The 17,554-nt window shown below is 40.6% G+C and overlaps 1 protein-coding gene across 6 annotated transcripts in view; it reads left to right on the plus strand.

Annotated features, from left to right (window-relative positions):
* Positions 1-80: 80 nt before the first annotated feature.
* The window catches only part of Nmt2 (N-myristoyltransferase 2), a 40,547-nt gene continuing 23,073 nt past the window's right edge, over positions 81-17,554 (plus strand). For 2 of the 6 annotated variants that reach the window (XM_021661698.2, XM_021661699.2), the window contains exon 1: positions 81-324. In XM_021661698.2, the coding sequence (XP_021517373.1) occupies positions 215-324 (110 nt within the window). In that variant the 5' untranslated portion in view covers positions 81-214. The remainder of the gene's footprint in view (positions 325-17,554) is intronic. The other 4 variants (XM_021661700.2, XM_021661701.2, XM_021661702.2 and 1 more) reach the window with 4 other exon arrangements.

Raw genomic sequence — 17,554 nt, forward strand, 5'->3', positions numbered from 1 at the left:
CGGGCGGGACAGCCTAGACAGGCGGGAGCCGCAAGCGAGTGGGCGGGGCCGTGGCGGCTGCGGTGGGCGGGGCCGGCGGGATGGGCGGGGCGGCAGACTCCAGCCTCGGAGCCCGAGGGTGGGCGGCACTAGAGGGAGCCGCGGCCGCGCCCGCCCTGTCGCGCCTCGCTAGCTGCTCGGAGCGCCGCCTTCCCAGCCGCTCGGGGCCGCCGCGATGGCGGAGGACAGCGAGTCTGCGGCCAGCCAGCAGAGCCTCGAGCTGGACGACCAGGACACGTGCGGAATAGACGGAGACAATGAGGAGGAGACGGAACACGCCAAAGGGTAGGAGGCGGCGCGCGGGCGCGACAGGGCGGGGACCGCGCGCACCTCGGGGCCCCGGCGCCCGTTCGTGGCGCGCGGAGCCCCTCGGCCGCCCCGCTCGGCCGCGGCCTCGTCCCGACACCATTGTGAGGTGCAGGGCTCCGGGCTCCCCGCCGCGCGCCGCGGTGGGCGAGGCCCGAGGTGGGCGGGGAGACGGCGACTCGGCCCGGGCGCCCGCGACGCGGGTGTCACCTGCCGCGCGCCCCCGCCGGCCGGCCTCACCCAGCCGCGGCGAGCGTCTCGCGGTGGGCACCCGGCGAGGGCGCCAGGCCCTTCCCTTTGTGGCGGCGGCGTCCAGGGCCGCCGGGCGAGGGGCTTGCAAGCCGTGCCTCCGGCGCCTCGGCATCCTTCTAGTACTTTCGCGCCCCCCCCACCCCCCGCCGCTAACCCCCTCCAGAGATGAGACCCGCAGAGCCGGTGGTGGGGTGAGGGATGCGCCCCTGGCGGTCTCCGGGCTGCTGGCGACGAACTGCGCAAAGTTCTGCCACCCGGGCGGGGAAAGGGCGCCTGGGGGGTGGGGGGCGGGGGACTCGGGTCCCGGCCTGAGGACAGTCGGCTCTTTCGGCCCTGAGCTTGCCCGCAGGGCTTTCTAGAGCCGAGCTGACCGCTGAACCGAGTTCCCGCGCCCCCGACCTCACCCCGCCTGCAGACCTGGTGTCTGATCTCCAAAGCCCAATGGACCAAGTACCTGATCGGCTCTCAGTCTCTGCCTGCCCTCTTTTCTCCCCTACAGACATGATTTGTTCTTGTGTTGGAGAAAAGACTGCTCCTGGTTAAGGCTGGTATTGAAGTTCCGTTTTAGAGGCGGGGATTGGGGGATCATTTTAAATAAAGACCCGTGTCCTTTTGTAGGTGCTGTTTGCCTCAGCCTTTTACCCTGTTGGATTCAAACTATGCTCTGGCACAGAGCCGGCCCTGCTGCCCCTTAGAAGTGAGATTCTGCGAACCATGGTGACTCTGTAGAAGTGGGTCAGCCTCAGACACGATAGGGAAGCCTGAGTCACAGATGGCTTATTTATTCAGTTCATGGAGAGTCTTTCAAGTGTTTGTGTTTCATTCAGTGTTTACTTTAAGCTTTATTTAAGAAAGGAGGCTTTATTGATCTTGAATGTGTTATAAAATATTAAATGACAAATGAAGAAAAAGAAAAGCTGACTACATATCTCCCCTTGGCAAGTTGCTTTTTATTTTTTTTCAGGGAACAGTTCAGTGGCAGCTGCAAGTGCTGAATGTTATCATTCAAGTCTAGGTTTTTTTTTTTTTAAGCCAGGAAAGGAAGTTCTACAGAAATCTGAACCTGAGTTCTGTTTATGATTAGTAAAAATTTGCCTGTGATAGCTAAATATGAATGGTTGTTTTTTTTTTTTTTTTTTTTTTTGAAACATTAGCTCTCTTGCCAGAAATGGGTCCAGACTTCCACACCTGTCTATTACCTTTCTGGGGAGACCCTGGACTTGTCTCTCCCCAGTTTCTTATTCTGTGTCTGATTGATATTCTAGGTTGGTGGTTTAATTAAAGCTTCCTTGCTTACACAATTAAGGATACACTTGGTACAAAAAATTTACTCATATCTGCGTCCTTTGATCTGGGACTGTCTGTTGCCTTGCTATAGGCTGTTTGAAGTTCCCAGAAGAACATTCAAACACATTTTGGGGCCCTCTTCGGAGGTTTCCAGATTTATATATCAGCACATTAATTATATGTTAGGATCCTTAATCAAAATGTAGAGCTGCCCAGTGGATTGGCTTGTTTTAAACAGGAATAGGTCATGTGATGTGTAGTTTGAAAAAAATTAACATAATGGATTTATTGTTATCTACTGAAATGTAGAGAGATTAGTAAAACTCAGTTGCTGCTCTTTTTGAACTGCTTTGCTTTTTTGATTTCAGTTTAAACAATACAATTTTAGGAAGTCATTCTGTTTTATTTGGCTCATGAAGTGATAGTGCTTTGTAGAAACCCAAGTTTCTTTAAGTAGCTCAAAGTTTGTCAGTGTTAAAATATAAAACTTTTCTTTCCTCACTTGGTGTCTTCATTCTCCAGTAGTTTAAATAAACAACAAATAACAAGTCTTTGGAGAGTGAGTAGATAATGTTTTACCTCTAATAGGCAAAGTATTGCTTCTGAGAAAGTAGGGAAAGGTCAGTAAGTGGAGCAGTAATTTGTTCACTAGCTCCCCAGTGGCCTGAAAGAGTTAATATACACCCAGCATTCAGTGTAATGTATTTACAAGTTGTTTTAGCTTACTGTGTTAAAACTGTAGGTTCAAGTAAAGGAAAAATGTCAGGTGAGGTACTACTATGCTTTTGTTTTTATAGAATTTTTATTGGGTTTTTATTTCATTTTATAGGTAATAATGAAAGCCCATAAGCAAAATGTGAGGTTTTATGTTTAATTTAAAGCAATAGCATAAGTATTAAAAAATACTTGATTATCACCATTTTCATGGGAAGTGTATACTTTAACTATTTGGTCCACCCAAATATGGAAGTAGCGTACCACTCTAAAAGTATATGCATCCTCAAAATGCTGACAGAGGGAGAGCTTGTCAGCTTTAACTAGTGAGATGATAGCTCAAACAATGTAGTTCTGTTATTGTTAAATAATGTATGGAAAATTAAAAGATAATTGATGATAACCTAAAAAGATTTCTATGGTAACTTGCCTTTCCACGTCCACGTGATTTAAAATTGGAATAAAGTAAATAGGTCTCAGTAAAGAGCTTGAGGAAACTTGAAAACTTCCAGGCAAATGAAAAGTCCAAATGACTGAAAATTTAATTTCTGTCCTGGGTGACAGTGGGAGGAAAAAGGCTGTCTGCTTTGCTAGGAACTTGCAAAGTGTGCAGCTACAGAGGTAATCCAAGGTCTTTTGTATTGAATACTTCACCCATTCTTCATTTGTTCTGCCATCTCAGTTTCTGAAGGATTTAGTAAAACTGTTAAAGATGGGGTACAATGTTAGGTCCACTAAAACTCAACATCTTGCCTCATTAAGGTATGTTTTCTATTTTTGTAAACTGCATCCTAAAAGATTCCTTAGCTTTATCCTACATTGAGCACTGTCTTAGCTTTTTAATCACTATGATAAATACCTGGGAAAAACAGTTTAAAGAATGAAAGATTGATTTTGACTCAGGGCTTTCTGGCCATGGTCTGTTCAGGGTTTTGGGACTGGTGGGGCAGAAGCCCAGCAGAGAATGATTTAAGGAGTAAAATTGCTCACCTTGTGGCTATCAGGAATCTAGGATGGGGTTGGTACAGGGATGTACTTTCCTGGTAGAACAAGTGCCCACTATGCATACTGCTATGGGTTTGCTCCCTTATACCACAGAAATTTTAGCCAAGTGTGGTGGCCCATGTCTGTAATCCTGGCCTTAGGAAGCTGAGGAGAATCTTGAGTTTGAGACTAGCCTGGGCTCCGTAGCCAGACAGGGTCTCAAAACAAACAAATACCACCAACAAAAAAAAGCTTCAGACAAAATAATAAAATGTAGTTTTATGTTGATTTTATGTTCTTTGGGTATATTCCCAGGAGTGGCAAAGGTAATTCAGAAAGTAGTTCTATTTCTGTTTTATTATTATCATTAATTAGGAGCCTTTATTACTAATTTCCATACTGGTTAGACTAATTTACCCTCCTACCAGCAACGTTCAAGGGCTGACTTGCCCCCACCATCCTAGCTACATTTGGTGTTTGCTTTCTTAATGATAGTCTTTCAGACTGGAGATGAGATGGAATTTCAGTGTATTAATTTCTATTTTCTAATGGCCAAAAATGCTGAACTTCTAAAAAAATACTTGTTAGTTCTTTGTATTTCATCTTTTGAGAGTTCATTTCCTTTGCTCATTTACTGACTGGATTGTTTGGGTTTTTGGTGGTTTTTTATTTATGGAGTCTAGATACTGTGGTCAGGAGCTAGTAAGGATTTTTTTCTCCCACCATAAGCTGTCTCTTCACTTGCACAGAAGCCTTTTAATTTCATCAGTCCCATTTGCCAGCTCTTGCTATCGTTTCCTGATATACTTCTAACCTTTGCTGGTATCTAAGTGCTTTCCTTATGCTTCCCTCTAGCAATTTCAGAGTTTCAATCTTATATAAAGATTTGACTTGATTTTGTTTTTCCTTAAAGTGAGAGGTACAGTTCTAATTTTGTTCCTTTACACATGGATATCCAGTTTTGCTAGCACCATTTGTTAAAGAGGCTGGCTTTTCTTCAAAATAGGCTTTGGCATCTTTGTTAAAAATCGGATGGCTATCATTGTGGGGTTTATTCCATATTTTCTATCTGTTCCACTGGTCCACAAATTTGTTTCTGTGCCAGCACCATGCCGTCTTTGTTATGGCCTGTAGTATCTTGAGATGAGGTATCTCCCGTATATTTTTTTGCTCTGTTTTGCTTTGGCTTATTCAGGGTCTTTTGTGCTTCCGTATGAATTTTGGGATTTTTGTTGTTTCTATGTTTTAAAAGTTGAAATCTTGACAGTAATTGCATTCAGTCTGTAAGTTGCTTTTGGTAATGCACCTTAATAATTTTTTCTTAGACAAATAAAAAATCCAGTATGTCACAAAAATGAAGCCTTAGGTGTTCTTTTGTTGTTTGTTTTGTTTTGAGCAACGTCTCAGCCTCAGTCCAGGCCAGCCTAGCATGAATCCACTGTATAGCCTGGGCTGACTCCCCTTCCTTCAATCTTTCCCATGCCAGGATTACAGGTATGAGCTGCCATAGACTTTGGAATTAAATTATAAAACAACCTTTCTTGTACCAGCCTCTACTGGGGGGAAAAGAGTTGAAGGTGTCTAAATATTTATTATTGGAATTGATTGTGACTACTTCCCTCAGTAGTTGCACAGAATCAGAAGGAAAATGCAGAAGCTTGTTGTAATTCTGAATTCTCATCATGGGAGACTCAAGGGATAGCACAAAGCTGCTCTGTCTGAAACACGATCTGCTGTCAAATGTATAAATTTAAATGGAAAGATATATTAATAGCACTGGCTGAAGGGATTCCCCCTCATTCAAGAAGTACTTAGAATACTTAAAACAGTGATAAAGCTGAGATTTGCATCTGAGATGGTGACATCACCTTTCACCCAGAGCAGACTTTCCCAGAAACTGGCAGAAATACAGTTTCGAAGGACAACATATACACTTTGCCATCTTTGTTAATCATCACTGTGTAACACGTTAATAGGGTAAAGATGTTCAAGTTCAAAAAAGAAGACCAATTGGTTTGTTATTCCATTTTAAAATATTTTTGTCACTATTGCTGGTTATATGAGTAAAACATGCAGGTTTAAAATAAAGTATAGAGAGAGCCAAATTCCTTGGTTATCCTATTTCTTTTGTATCCAAGTTTAATTGACAGTGTGACTGATTCACATTTTAGTATGTACCCAATCAGCATAAATAAGATCATACTTTATGTGGATCATTGGCAGCCTTGTTCTTCATCATGAATGTTTGCTAGCATGTTCTGAGGCAGTAGAAATGCCTAGTCCAGTAGATGTTATTTATTCACATGGAGCTGTTGGGCACTTAGAGTGAGTGCTTGAGGAACTAAAATCTCAGTTTAATTTCAGTTAAATTAACTTATTTAAAAAGCCTTCCACATATGGTGACTATCATATTAGGTAACTCAGATATGTGCCTTTGAATTTCCTGTTTTTATATGCATAAACATTTATTTTCCTGTCTTTTGCAGAATGCAGCATTTTCATTTTTTTTTCCTTCTAGGAATTATCTTTAAATTTTGAACAAGCATGTTTTAACCATATTTCTCTATCAGTGTCCCATTTTTTTCACTACCACCAGCTAGGCATATGACATATGCCTGCAGTCTCAGCACTTGGGAGGTAGAGGCAGAAGGGTTAGGAATTAAAGGTCATCCTCACCACAGTAAGTTGGAGGTCAGCCTAAGCTCTGTGAAACCTTATCTTAGAAAAACAAAAACAAAACTGTAACCACTATCCAAAGACAAAAATTTTATAAGACAAAAATGTATAGGCTTTGAAATAACCAGGGGTCTTACTATGTGGTGGACCCTGTCATGGCCTCCGAGCCCTTAGAGGAAGCTGTGCTACTTACCCACCATTTTCCCCCATGCTGTCATCTCCCAGTTATCTGCTTAGCCAGACCCTTGTTTTACTGCTAAGGTAGCCATGGCTTCTAAAGATAAATGACTTGACCAGGTCACATAGCTGGTAAGTGAGGAACATAGCTCTTTTAATGTGTGTCTAATGTGTATAAACTAATTCAAGTTAAAGATGATTTTATTTAAACATAGCAGTGTGTGACCTGAAAGTAGGGCTAGTCTTTATTTAGAATTGAGGACCCAAGGTCTGTTTATTTCTATGTCTTTCTTTTGTTCTGCCTCCTCAGTTAAGTAAGTCCTCACTGTTCAAAGGCTGTTTCTTAACTCAGAATCTCTAGAAAGCCCTTCACTGGTTTCTGGGCAACAGGAAAATTACTCAGGCTCCATCAATCAGCTGTTGCAGGCAATGGACAGATAAGGAAGAGGGGATTGTTGTATGGCATAGCATGGCTATTCAGAAGCACCTTTGGTAAGATCTGTGCTTATAATTAGAATCATGAACAGCCCAGAGGCCCCTGTGTTAAAGGGTTAATGACACTTGGGGTGACACTTGGGATGTTGTGGAAACTTTTAAGACGTAGACTAGAGGAAGACCTTTGGGTGCTCATAAAGGGGGTTTGGGGAACCAGGCCTGGCTTTCTTCCTCATTCTCCTTTGTTCCTTGGCTTGTGACCTAAGGAGGCTTGCACATGCGTGTTATGGTGCATTGTCTTGCCACAGGCTCAGAGCAGCCGAACTACCTGGTCATGAACTGAGCTTCCAATAATATGAGGCAATAATAATCCTTTCCTCTTTTAACAGTTAAATTTACCAGGTTTTTTGTTATAGTGGTAAAAAAACTAACATAGTGGTTAAAGGTAGTTTTTAGGATGGTGTGAGCAAGACTGGCAACTGGCTGTGGACCAGTTTGTATCTTCAGAATTAATCTACAGAATCCCATATCTCTGTTGCCATAGTGATAATAGGGAGGGCCTTTAGAAGGTTTACATAGTGGTAGAGAGGGGAGCTGTCACTAGGTGATTAGTGATGAACACATGAAGAGCTGTGTCTACTGAAACCCAACCATGCCGACACCCTGGTCCATCCTGATTGTGGACTTTAGTTCTAAAACTATGAGAAACAATATACTGTTAAGTCTTGATACTGTAAAAGCAGCCAAGGTGATTAAGTCACACTCAAAGTGCACCTACAAAGCATGAATGTATCTCTGCCTGTGGAGTCATCAAAGAAATGTAAGCATGGAGATTGCACTTTGCATTTTTGAGTCTTAAGACTATCTGGTATATCATACATTAAAAGGTTAATAAAAATTTATTGAATGGAGTTTAATATTTTTTAAACAATTTATGTGTGTGAGAGAATAAATGAATGAATGAATATATACGATGAGGAGGAGAAGGACTAATGTGGAGGTCAGTGAGCATCCACATATTTTATATGGATTCTGGGGAAAGGACTGAGGTTGCCATGCTTCATTGGAACCACCATTACCCACAAAACCATCTCCACAGCCTTCCAGTGTGTCTTTAACCACAAATGACAAATTCATTTGGGGTTGGAAAATGTTTGCCTGTGTGCATTTTGGATATGAATAGCTGTGGACTTGTGACCTTCTGGAATTAGGACTTACCAACGCCTTGCTGCTTTGACCACAGATGGTGTGACTTTAATGTTTCCTACATCAGTCCCTAGAGGAGATAGAGATGCAGAATCTAAAGTCTCTGAAATCACACTGTAGATGAGGCCATCACCTAGCCCAGTGACAACAGTGGGGAGGGTAGCTTCCTGCTGGAAATTGTGGATCACCCTAGAACAGGGTGAAGAAGTTACTCCTAGAATTGGACAGGTGAGCCACTGACAAAAGCAAACCCACATGACTTCGGGAACCTGTAGTTCCTGCAAGTAAAATCCATTACTGAATTTGGTGGCCATGAGATATCCCTAACTCAGGATGAAGTAGAACATATTAGTAACCAATACAGCTGATTATTTGCTTCAACTGTAGCCAGCTTGCCCAGCTGAGTATTGGTTTCTTTTTCATCACCAGAGCAGTGGCTGCCTTTACTGTTTGTCTTAAGCTGAACGAGAACTTTGGATTCTCTGCCTTTTCTTCTAGTAGTAAAGGGATTTGTTAACCCTTGCAAGGGTACCAGAGTTTATGTACTGAAGATTTATAGTAGTAACCTGATCAAAGTACAGATTCATGAAAAGGTACTCAAAGATCATGAATGGGATCATGAAAAAGATCATCAATAAATGTCTATTTTTATTTGTTGGTTTGTTTGTTTTGTTTTCAATAAATGTCTTAATAAATGACATCAATAAATGTCATAAGAGATGGTCAATGCACAAATAAGGAGCAATACGGTGTAGTAAGGGTGTTGATTCTGGGTGCAGATTGACTAGATTTAAGTGCTGCCTTTGCCATTACTAAACATGCTCTTTTCAGTGAGTTACTTAGTGGACCCATTTTTCAATTTCCTTTCTGTCAAGTGGAAATAATGTGTTGTTATGACAGTTTACAAGGTCAGATCTAAGGTGCTTAGTACAGCTTCTACTGTGTTTTGTAAATTGTTAGGTGTGGTTGACAGTGATAGGTGGTTGATGATAATGGTGGTGGTAGTGATAGTGGTAATGGTAAAATTGATGGTGGTAATGCTGATAATTACAGAGATAGTGATGTGGTTGTGATAATGATACTGATGATGCAGGTGATGGTAGTCATAAACTGACGATAATAAAATTGATGGTAATAATAGTTCTGGTCGTGTTAAAGATATGTAGTGTTGGTAATAGTGATAGTTACTACATTTTACCAAGTTACTTTAAAGTTGAAGGCAGTGGTGATGGTGATAACAGTGTTGGTCATGGTGATGGTCATGATGGCAGTGGCTATGCCAGATATGTTGTTGTTAGAGGTTGTTGCACTAGCTTACATTTACCAGAGGTATATCTTTTCTCTCATACTTCTGATGTTATCAGACTTTAAAATACTTGCCTGATCAATGGACCTCGTAGAGCACATTTTTTCAAGAGTGTTGGCTGCCAGGGCTTTTTCTTTGGTGAAGTGCTTATTCATATCCTTAGCCCATGATTCTGTCAGACTTTTGTCTTTTTCTTAATAATTTTTAAAATTGATTTTTTTTTACTCATCCAGAAAATATTTACTGAGGATCTTTTGTATGCCAGATACTATTTTAGGTGCTGGAAATAAGATGGAAAACCTGTGTTTAAGGGGTTTGTGTTCTAGTTGGAGGAAGACAATACAGTTTGAGCTAGCATTGTGATGCAAGAACAAAATAAAAGCAGGGCCATCACAGTGATAGCTGAGTGGCTCTGTCCTGCTACTGAGTTAAGTTCTATGCATTAACTCACTTGATCCTTAGGACTTTCCCAGTACTGTTTATTGAAAATGTCATCCTTTTGCAGATGTGTAAACGGAGGTACAGAGAAGTTAATACACTCAATACAGTTGTGAAGATAAGAATCAGGGTTCAAACCCAGTCTCAGATGATGCCTACAGTCTCTTCCAGAATATTGTTTTGCCTTTCTGTATGAAGCTTGACATAAACTATGGTGGGAAGACACAGCTTCATACATATTCTAGCTGTTAATACTTTTTTATGTGTGTTATATATTGCCTCATGTATTTAACATTTTTTATTTATAAGCATTTTTCTATGAAATATTTAACTTTAGTGTAGCCAAAGTTACTACCTTTTCCCTTATAGTTTGTACATTTAGGTCCATTTTACGTTGTTTTATTTTTGAGACAATGTCTCATGTAGCCCAGGCTTGCCTTGAACTTGCTGTGTAGCTGATGATGACCTTGACCTTGTGATACTCCTGCTCCTACCTCCCAAGTGCTGTGATTACAGATGTATGCCACCAGAAAGGTCTTTAAGAATTTTTTTCATTAACTTCTTTTATGAAGTTAGTGTCATCTTTCTGTTCTTCATTCAATGGACATATTTAATGAGTGTTAATATTTGGGAGGCATTGTTTGGTGCTGAATAGGTGTGACCTTAGAGGTCCAAGATAACTACTTTTAGTTTCAAGGTTCTGTTTTCCAAGTTTGGGTCTCTCACTCGAAATTGGTGTCCTTATTAAGGAACCAGGGCAGGTATGCACTTGTACAGCTGGAAAGCTAATCTTACTATTTTGTTGTCTTGTTCTGCCGTGGTAGGAAGGGGCTGCCTTGGAACTCACGTAGCACAGGCTGCCGTAAATTTTGCAGTGATTTTCCTGTCTCGGCCTCCTAACTGTTGCGGTTATAGGCATGTACTAATCATATCTAGCTATTATAACTTGATTGACAATAAATAAACAAAAATGTATCCAAACATCGTAAGTCACATTTCACAAAGATGATCCAAATTTATAACCAAAAAAATAAATAAAATAAAATGTAAAATTTGTGGGGTTTTGTTTTGTTTTGTTTTTTTATGGTCAAGTCAATTTTTTACCACAATATTTTCCTGTGTTTTTTCTCCACGGAAGTTGGTTTTTCTATACTTTTCATTAAATAGTATATTCATAAACTAAGAAATTTGCTTTTAATTTTTTGCAGTATTGGGGACCAAGGCATTAGGTCACTGAGCTATACTTTCAACACTACTCATTTTTCACATTGTCATATACTAAGTACCTGTGACTCATGGGTTGTTACAGGCATGTCTCTTGCATTTTTGTAATATGTTTCTCTTTTCTTGAGCTGTGATTGATATTATTAATGATTTAGTTGCAAAAACTAAATCATATGAGGGTCACAAAGGTGATATATGACTCAGAGGGTAAAAACCTTGGAATACAAGTCTGGCAATCTGAGTTTGTTCCCCAGAATCTACAGTGGAAAGAGAAAACAGTCTCCTTCTGAAACTCTGATCTCTATACGTACACTCTGGCTGACATGTACACACATAAATAATAGTAAATACTACTTAAAAATTTTAAATGTAACAATTACATTCATTCATGATTCCAAAAGTTTTTATGCAGGAGATTGGTATCAAGAAGAAAATGTGTAGCCTAGTGTCACTATCAAACTCCTGTTATTTGTGTTTCACAGGGGAAGCTGCTGAGAGACTTTTCTGGTAGTATCCTATAATGTCTAACATTGTTTCATATCAGGTATTCCTGTACCTTAAGCTGCAATGTTTTTCCTACAATTAATGCATTAGTTCATGATTTCTTGAGCCACTGTGATAGTCTCTTATGCCATGGCGGTTCCCTTCATATATATATTAATATGTATATGATATTTAGAAGGATTCTTGTTACTTCTGTCACTTAAGGACTGGCTGTGCATCCCCCGCCCCCCCCCCCCCCCCCCAGTGTGTGGTTCTGCCATCTATTGTCTAATCCTACTTCTACATCCCATCAGACTTGAGAAAGAAAGAACATGCTAGGGCTAACAGGAAGTTCAGTATTTGACCTTATCATGGCAGAGATGGCATGAACTGATTCCAGTAGCAAGTTTGAACAAGGGCCAGAATCTCATCCCCACCCTACCCCACATTCCCAGCTCAAGACAGCAAAATTCAGAATTTATTTGGATATTTCATTAGTAATCTTAGTGACAGGGGGCAAGGAATTCTTCTTAAAGCTGGAGAGATTTTTATGAAGAAGCAACATGATTTCTGCAGTTGCATTTCTGGACTTGGTGCTATTTCCCAAACAGGAGTCTGAGACAGAATTCACTGAATTCCATGTGGAACCTTTTTCTAAGAGTTTCTTTTTTACTATCCTGGTTCCTACTCAGCGTTTTTGCCTACTCAGGCTTGTGATGTCTCTTTCTGCCTTAGATGTTCTTTCAGAGCCTGTGAATTTCCAAATACCAAATAAGCTGCTTTTATGTTTCTGGGTCAGTTTTGGGTCTGTTCAAGCCTCCCCCATCCTGCTACCCAGGCATAGGAGTTAATATTTTTAAAAAGTTTTATTGAAATAATTTATATACCATATAATATGCCTGTTGAAAACATACAATTAGTGGCTTTTGTAACATCCACAGAGTCATAACGCCATCACCACAGTCCATTTTAGAAGGAATTTTCATAATCAAATGAAACCCACATCCTTAAGCAGTCTATTTCCTAAACGCACTTTTCTCCTCATGACAAAATACTTAACAGAAGCAATTAAAGACAGCGAGCTTTTCTTTTGAAAGTTTGTGGGAATGTAGTCTGTTGTGTTGCGGACGGGAAAGGCAGCAGGAACAGGTGGAGGCTGCTCACACTGCATCCACATAGGGCAAGAGAGATGCCTGCTGTCACTCAGTTTGGTTTGCCTCCCGCAGTCTAGGACCCCAGACCATGGGGTGGACCTTCTCAGCTCATTTAGCCTAATCTACAAATGCTTCACTGGAGGGTTCAAAGACTTGTCTGTCTGGTAAATGTAGACTGTTAAGGTGACAGTCAATGTTAAGCATCCTACCCGCCTGGTCTGCTTGTGTGGATATTTTATGTAATTGGAGCCATGTAATATGTGGGCTTTATAGCACTGGCTTTTTACACTGAATTCATCTTTGTTATGTATATAGTGCTACATTTTTTTAAAGTTTTTTAATAGTAACCTATTATATGGGTATTCCACATCTTATGCATTCGTCAATTGATAGGCATTTGGATTGTTTCCATTTGAGGGCTATTAATCTTCTCATGCAAATTTCTGCATAGTTATATTATATTTTAATTTGTTTAAAAACCTGAGAGTGTAAGTGCTGAATTACACTTAATGCTAGGGATTATTGTTCTGAGGAGAGGCTAGAGAGGTGGCTCTGTGGTTAAGAGTGCCTGCTGCTCAGCAGCCACCTGAAAATCCAGGTGTACCATGCACACTTTTAACCACAGCTTTCAGAAACAGGGGGATTTGGGGTTTTGCTGGCTTATAGCCTAGGTTAGAAAATGTGTGCCCCAGGTACAGTGAGAGACCCTGGCCTGAGAGAAGTGTGCAGGGAGTAATCAAGAAGGACATCTAACACCTTCTAAACAAGCCTCTGCTTGTTTAGACAAGGTCACACAGTCACCAACACGTGTGTACACACTTAAACAGATAAATAAATCAGTTCTGAGAAACAAATTAAAAAGTGGCTTTATTGTTTTAGATTATCTGCAGTTGCGTTTATCTTTATCCTGTTATTGTTGTTGTTATTACCGTTATTGTTACTAGTATTATTGGTGTATAGGTGTGTGCCTGCATGTTTGTAGGTACACCACATACACGCAGGTACCCATGGAGGCTGCCCAGTGTGGCTGCTGGGACTTAAACTTGGGAGTCCCAGGTTTTACATACTGCAGGAGCTCCTACATACTGAGCTACCCTTCAGCCTTACTTATTGTCACTACCAGTAGCCATATTTTGAGCAGCAGGCTGGCCTCAAATGCATGATTTTTCTCCTTTGTTCTCCTGAGTGTTTGCGTTACAGATATATCACACCATTTATAGCCTTTCTCTGTGTTTTTATTGTGGTTGTCCTAGTACTATGAGGATGTACCCTGTCAGCGCTTACTCCCCATCCTAGTCTCTTTAAGGCTCTGGGACATGGAAAAGTAACTTGTCCTCATTTAAGGCATGGGAAGGTTGAAACATGTATGTATTGTGTGAAACATGTATGTATTTGGAAGAAGAGATAGTGCATTTGGTGCGGGTTTTTATAGTTTCTTCCCAATTTTTTGGTGTTCAGATGAGCAAGAAAAGGGAGAATTTATAAACTAGGCCTATTGAAAGGTTGAATAGATACTCTTTATTATTCCAAAATTTAAAAGTTCAATTTTAAGCTGGGCATGATGGCGCACCCCTTTAAATCCGAGCACTCAGGATGAGTCTGACCAGGGTAGATATGTCTCTGTAAGTTTGAGGCCAGTCTGGGCTACATTGTGAGATCTAGGATAGCCAGGGTTGCACAATGAAGACTTTGTCTTTTTAAAAAAATAATAATTTTAGCAATACAGTTTAGGGAGGGAGTATTGGTGAGTAGTATTAACTATTAGAATTTAATTAATAGAAAATTTCATCTCATAGCTGTCCTAATATATATTATAGTATATATAATATATATTAAAATGTTTTTAAAGGACTTTTTGATGAAATAATCTGGTGTTTTAATGTCTGTTTATCTGCCCCTGTATCTTAAAAATAAATATACTTACTTTAGAGAAAACCTGGCACCATGGGACAAATGCTTCTGGATTGTACACCAAAGATTATTTCATTCATTTCCAAGCATACACACCAGTCATGACAGCTCATTCCCTATCCTGCAGTAAGAAACTGCTTTAGGAATCTGGGCTGTTTTGGACTGGCGTTCAGGTGTTTAGGGGTTTTTTGTTTTGTTTTTGTTTGGGGTTATTTATTTGTTTTATTGATTTTGTTTTTGCTTTTTCAAGACAGGGTTTCTTTGTGTAGCCCTGGCTGTCCAGGAACTTCTTCTGTAGACCAGGCTGGCCTCAAACTCACAGAACTACCTGTCTCTGCTTCCTGAGTGCTGGGATTAAAAGTGTGTGCCACCACATCGAGCTGGTAGTTTCTAGAAAAGGGTTCCAGGAGAAGAAAGGTGCTGCCTTTTGACTTTAGCTTCCCTGTGAACCCAACACAGCACTAAACACTTAGGAAAAAAATTAGAGAAGATTTGATACTAGGTTCAACAATCTTTACCACAAAGTAAGGGAAATTGTTGCTTTTCCGGAGGTGTTTTGCTGTCTGCCAGTACATGGCTATAGCTACCTCAGAAGCCAGAATTACACACCAGTCACTCATTCAGAAGGTATTTGTTATTCCATCTTCTAGTGAGAGACATTAGGGACCTTCCGGATACCAGTATGAACTGATTTCTTTGATCCCATGCATACACACATGCATCTATATGTGACTCCCACATCCTCCCAGCACTGTTACCACTTCATAAGGTGCCAGCTTGACTACCTCCAGGAGGGTGCTCCAAATCAGAATATGTCAAACCAGGTGTCTCCACATGTTTCTAGCTCTGGTATCTGGCTCTGATAAACTCATTGCTGCTCAATTGCCAGGCAGATATTTATGGGTACTCTTAGTCACCAGATGATTTTAAATATAAACATGGTGATTGTACAATTTGATTCTACTGATGAAAATAAACTTCTTGTTTTGGGGTGGGAATGCATTACTATTTTTAGGCTGCCAGGTTATTACTTGACTAGGTCTTAATGGGTTTTCAGTAATAAGCACTGTTTTCTGTGTTAGGGTTAGGAACAGGGAAATGTGAACCTAGAGCTGCGTGTTTTTGTAATTTGGTCGTATGAAAGAATGAATTAGCCATTTGAAATGTAATGTTTATTATTTTAACACATTAATAACTGATAAGAGAAGAAATCCCTGTATAACCTTGATGCTGTTTATAATCTTTTTTAGATTAGGACTTATGTTAGGGTACACTGGGGTATGAAGTAGACCACCTCATAGTTCTATGTATTTCTCTCCTGTACTGCACAAAGATTGAGCCCTTTAGCCTCTAATTCATCCAGAGGCATTGGCTCCAGGAAACAAGGCTGCTTGGCATGAAAGTCAGAAGAGCTAAAAGAATGTATAGTTCTGCTTGTAAGGCACAAGCTGGAAAGCCAACCCAGGATATATAGTAAAGTTGAGGTCAGCCCCAGCCTAAATACTGAGATCTTACTTTAAGGCGGGGTGGGGGGTCACACAGTAGGAAAGTAAAGCACACTTAACACTCTGACCCAATGATTGAACCTTTGGTTGGTTCATAAGATGATGCTTTTATTGAAAGGTAGGGTTTGGGATTTAGTTGGAAGAAGTTGATCATGTAGCCTGGGGATATTCTTGTGGGTAATATCTTTCTCTGGCCCCTTCCCATATTCTCCTTTCTTTGTATCCTGACGGGCCATTGTTGTAATGTTTCCAGATAGTTTAATCACCAAGCTGGTCTGTCCAACTGCATGGTGCCAAACAGCCCTGAGCTGAACCCTCTGAAAGCATGAGCACAACCAAATATTTACTCCCTTAATTTTGTCAGCATCACAAAAGTAACTACTACAGAGTCACAGTTGGAGTCTGACTTCAGGGCTCCCTGAGCTGGATTTATGTGATTCTCTTACGATGTTGGATCTGAGCCAGAAGCTTATTTTCCACCTCAGCCAAGAGTCAACATTGGCCTCACCATCATGGCAGGTTCTAAAGGGAGCCAGGCTTATGAGTGTTATAAGAGAAACAGGGATATGTGGCCTTTTATAACCTCGAAATCACATACTGTCACTTCCACTGTGGTCAGAGCAAGTCGGGCCATCTAGATCCAAGGGAAGGGAAAACGGGCTCCAGCTCTCCATGAAAGATGTCAAAAGAATTTGTGGACTTGCTCTAAATCTGTTTGCAGTTGCAGCAGCATCTAGGGACTCATGGACCTCACGGGAGCTGTGGAAGGTGTGAATGAATGTCTATTAAGTAGAGGTGTCAGCTTTGTCTGTTACTAGTTTTTGGATATACTATAGTTTGGTCCTTGACTAACATGTTCTGTTTATTATAGGAGGGCCTCTTGTGTTTATAACTTTCCCCCTTAGAGCAGTAGGCTTTAAACCTGTCTAGCATGTTATGGGCATGCTAGACAGATACTATACATTGAGATAAGTTGTCTGTTTTCTTCTTTGAGATGGGCTTCACTGATTTGCCTGTGTTGGCCTTGAATTTAGTCTGTAGTTCAGAAAGGTCTCCAATTTGCCATCTTCTTGCCTCAGCAACCTGTGATGTTTTTGGAATGTTGAAGACACCTTTGGTCCCAAATGGGTCAAAAAGCCATAGAAAAGGCAGGGGGAAAACATAGACTATTTGTGTCATTTTGGAATGCAGAAGATAATATATAATCAAAATTTAAAAGCAAGCCACACGGAAAAGCATTTATATCTTAAAGCATTTATATCTTAAATTACATAATACATTCTAAAAAGATAACAAAAATTCAAATATTAAACAAATTGATTAAAATCTAAACTAGCAGAAGCTAGATGATAAGCCTGACTCTAGGCTTTTGTTGAGACTTAAATGAAATTAAATGCAGCTGAAGAGATGGCTCAGTGGATAAAGTACTTCTTATACAAGGGTAAGAATCCTTCAGA

Source organism: Meriones unguiculatus, chromosome 19, assembly GCF_030254825.1.
Source record: "Meriones unguiculatus strain TT.TT164.6M chromosome 19, Bangor_MerUng_6.1, whole genome shotgun sequence".
NCBI lineage: Eukaryota > Metazoa > Chordata > Mammalia > Rodentia > Muridae > Meriones > Meriones unguiculatus.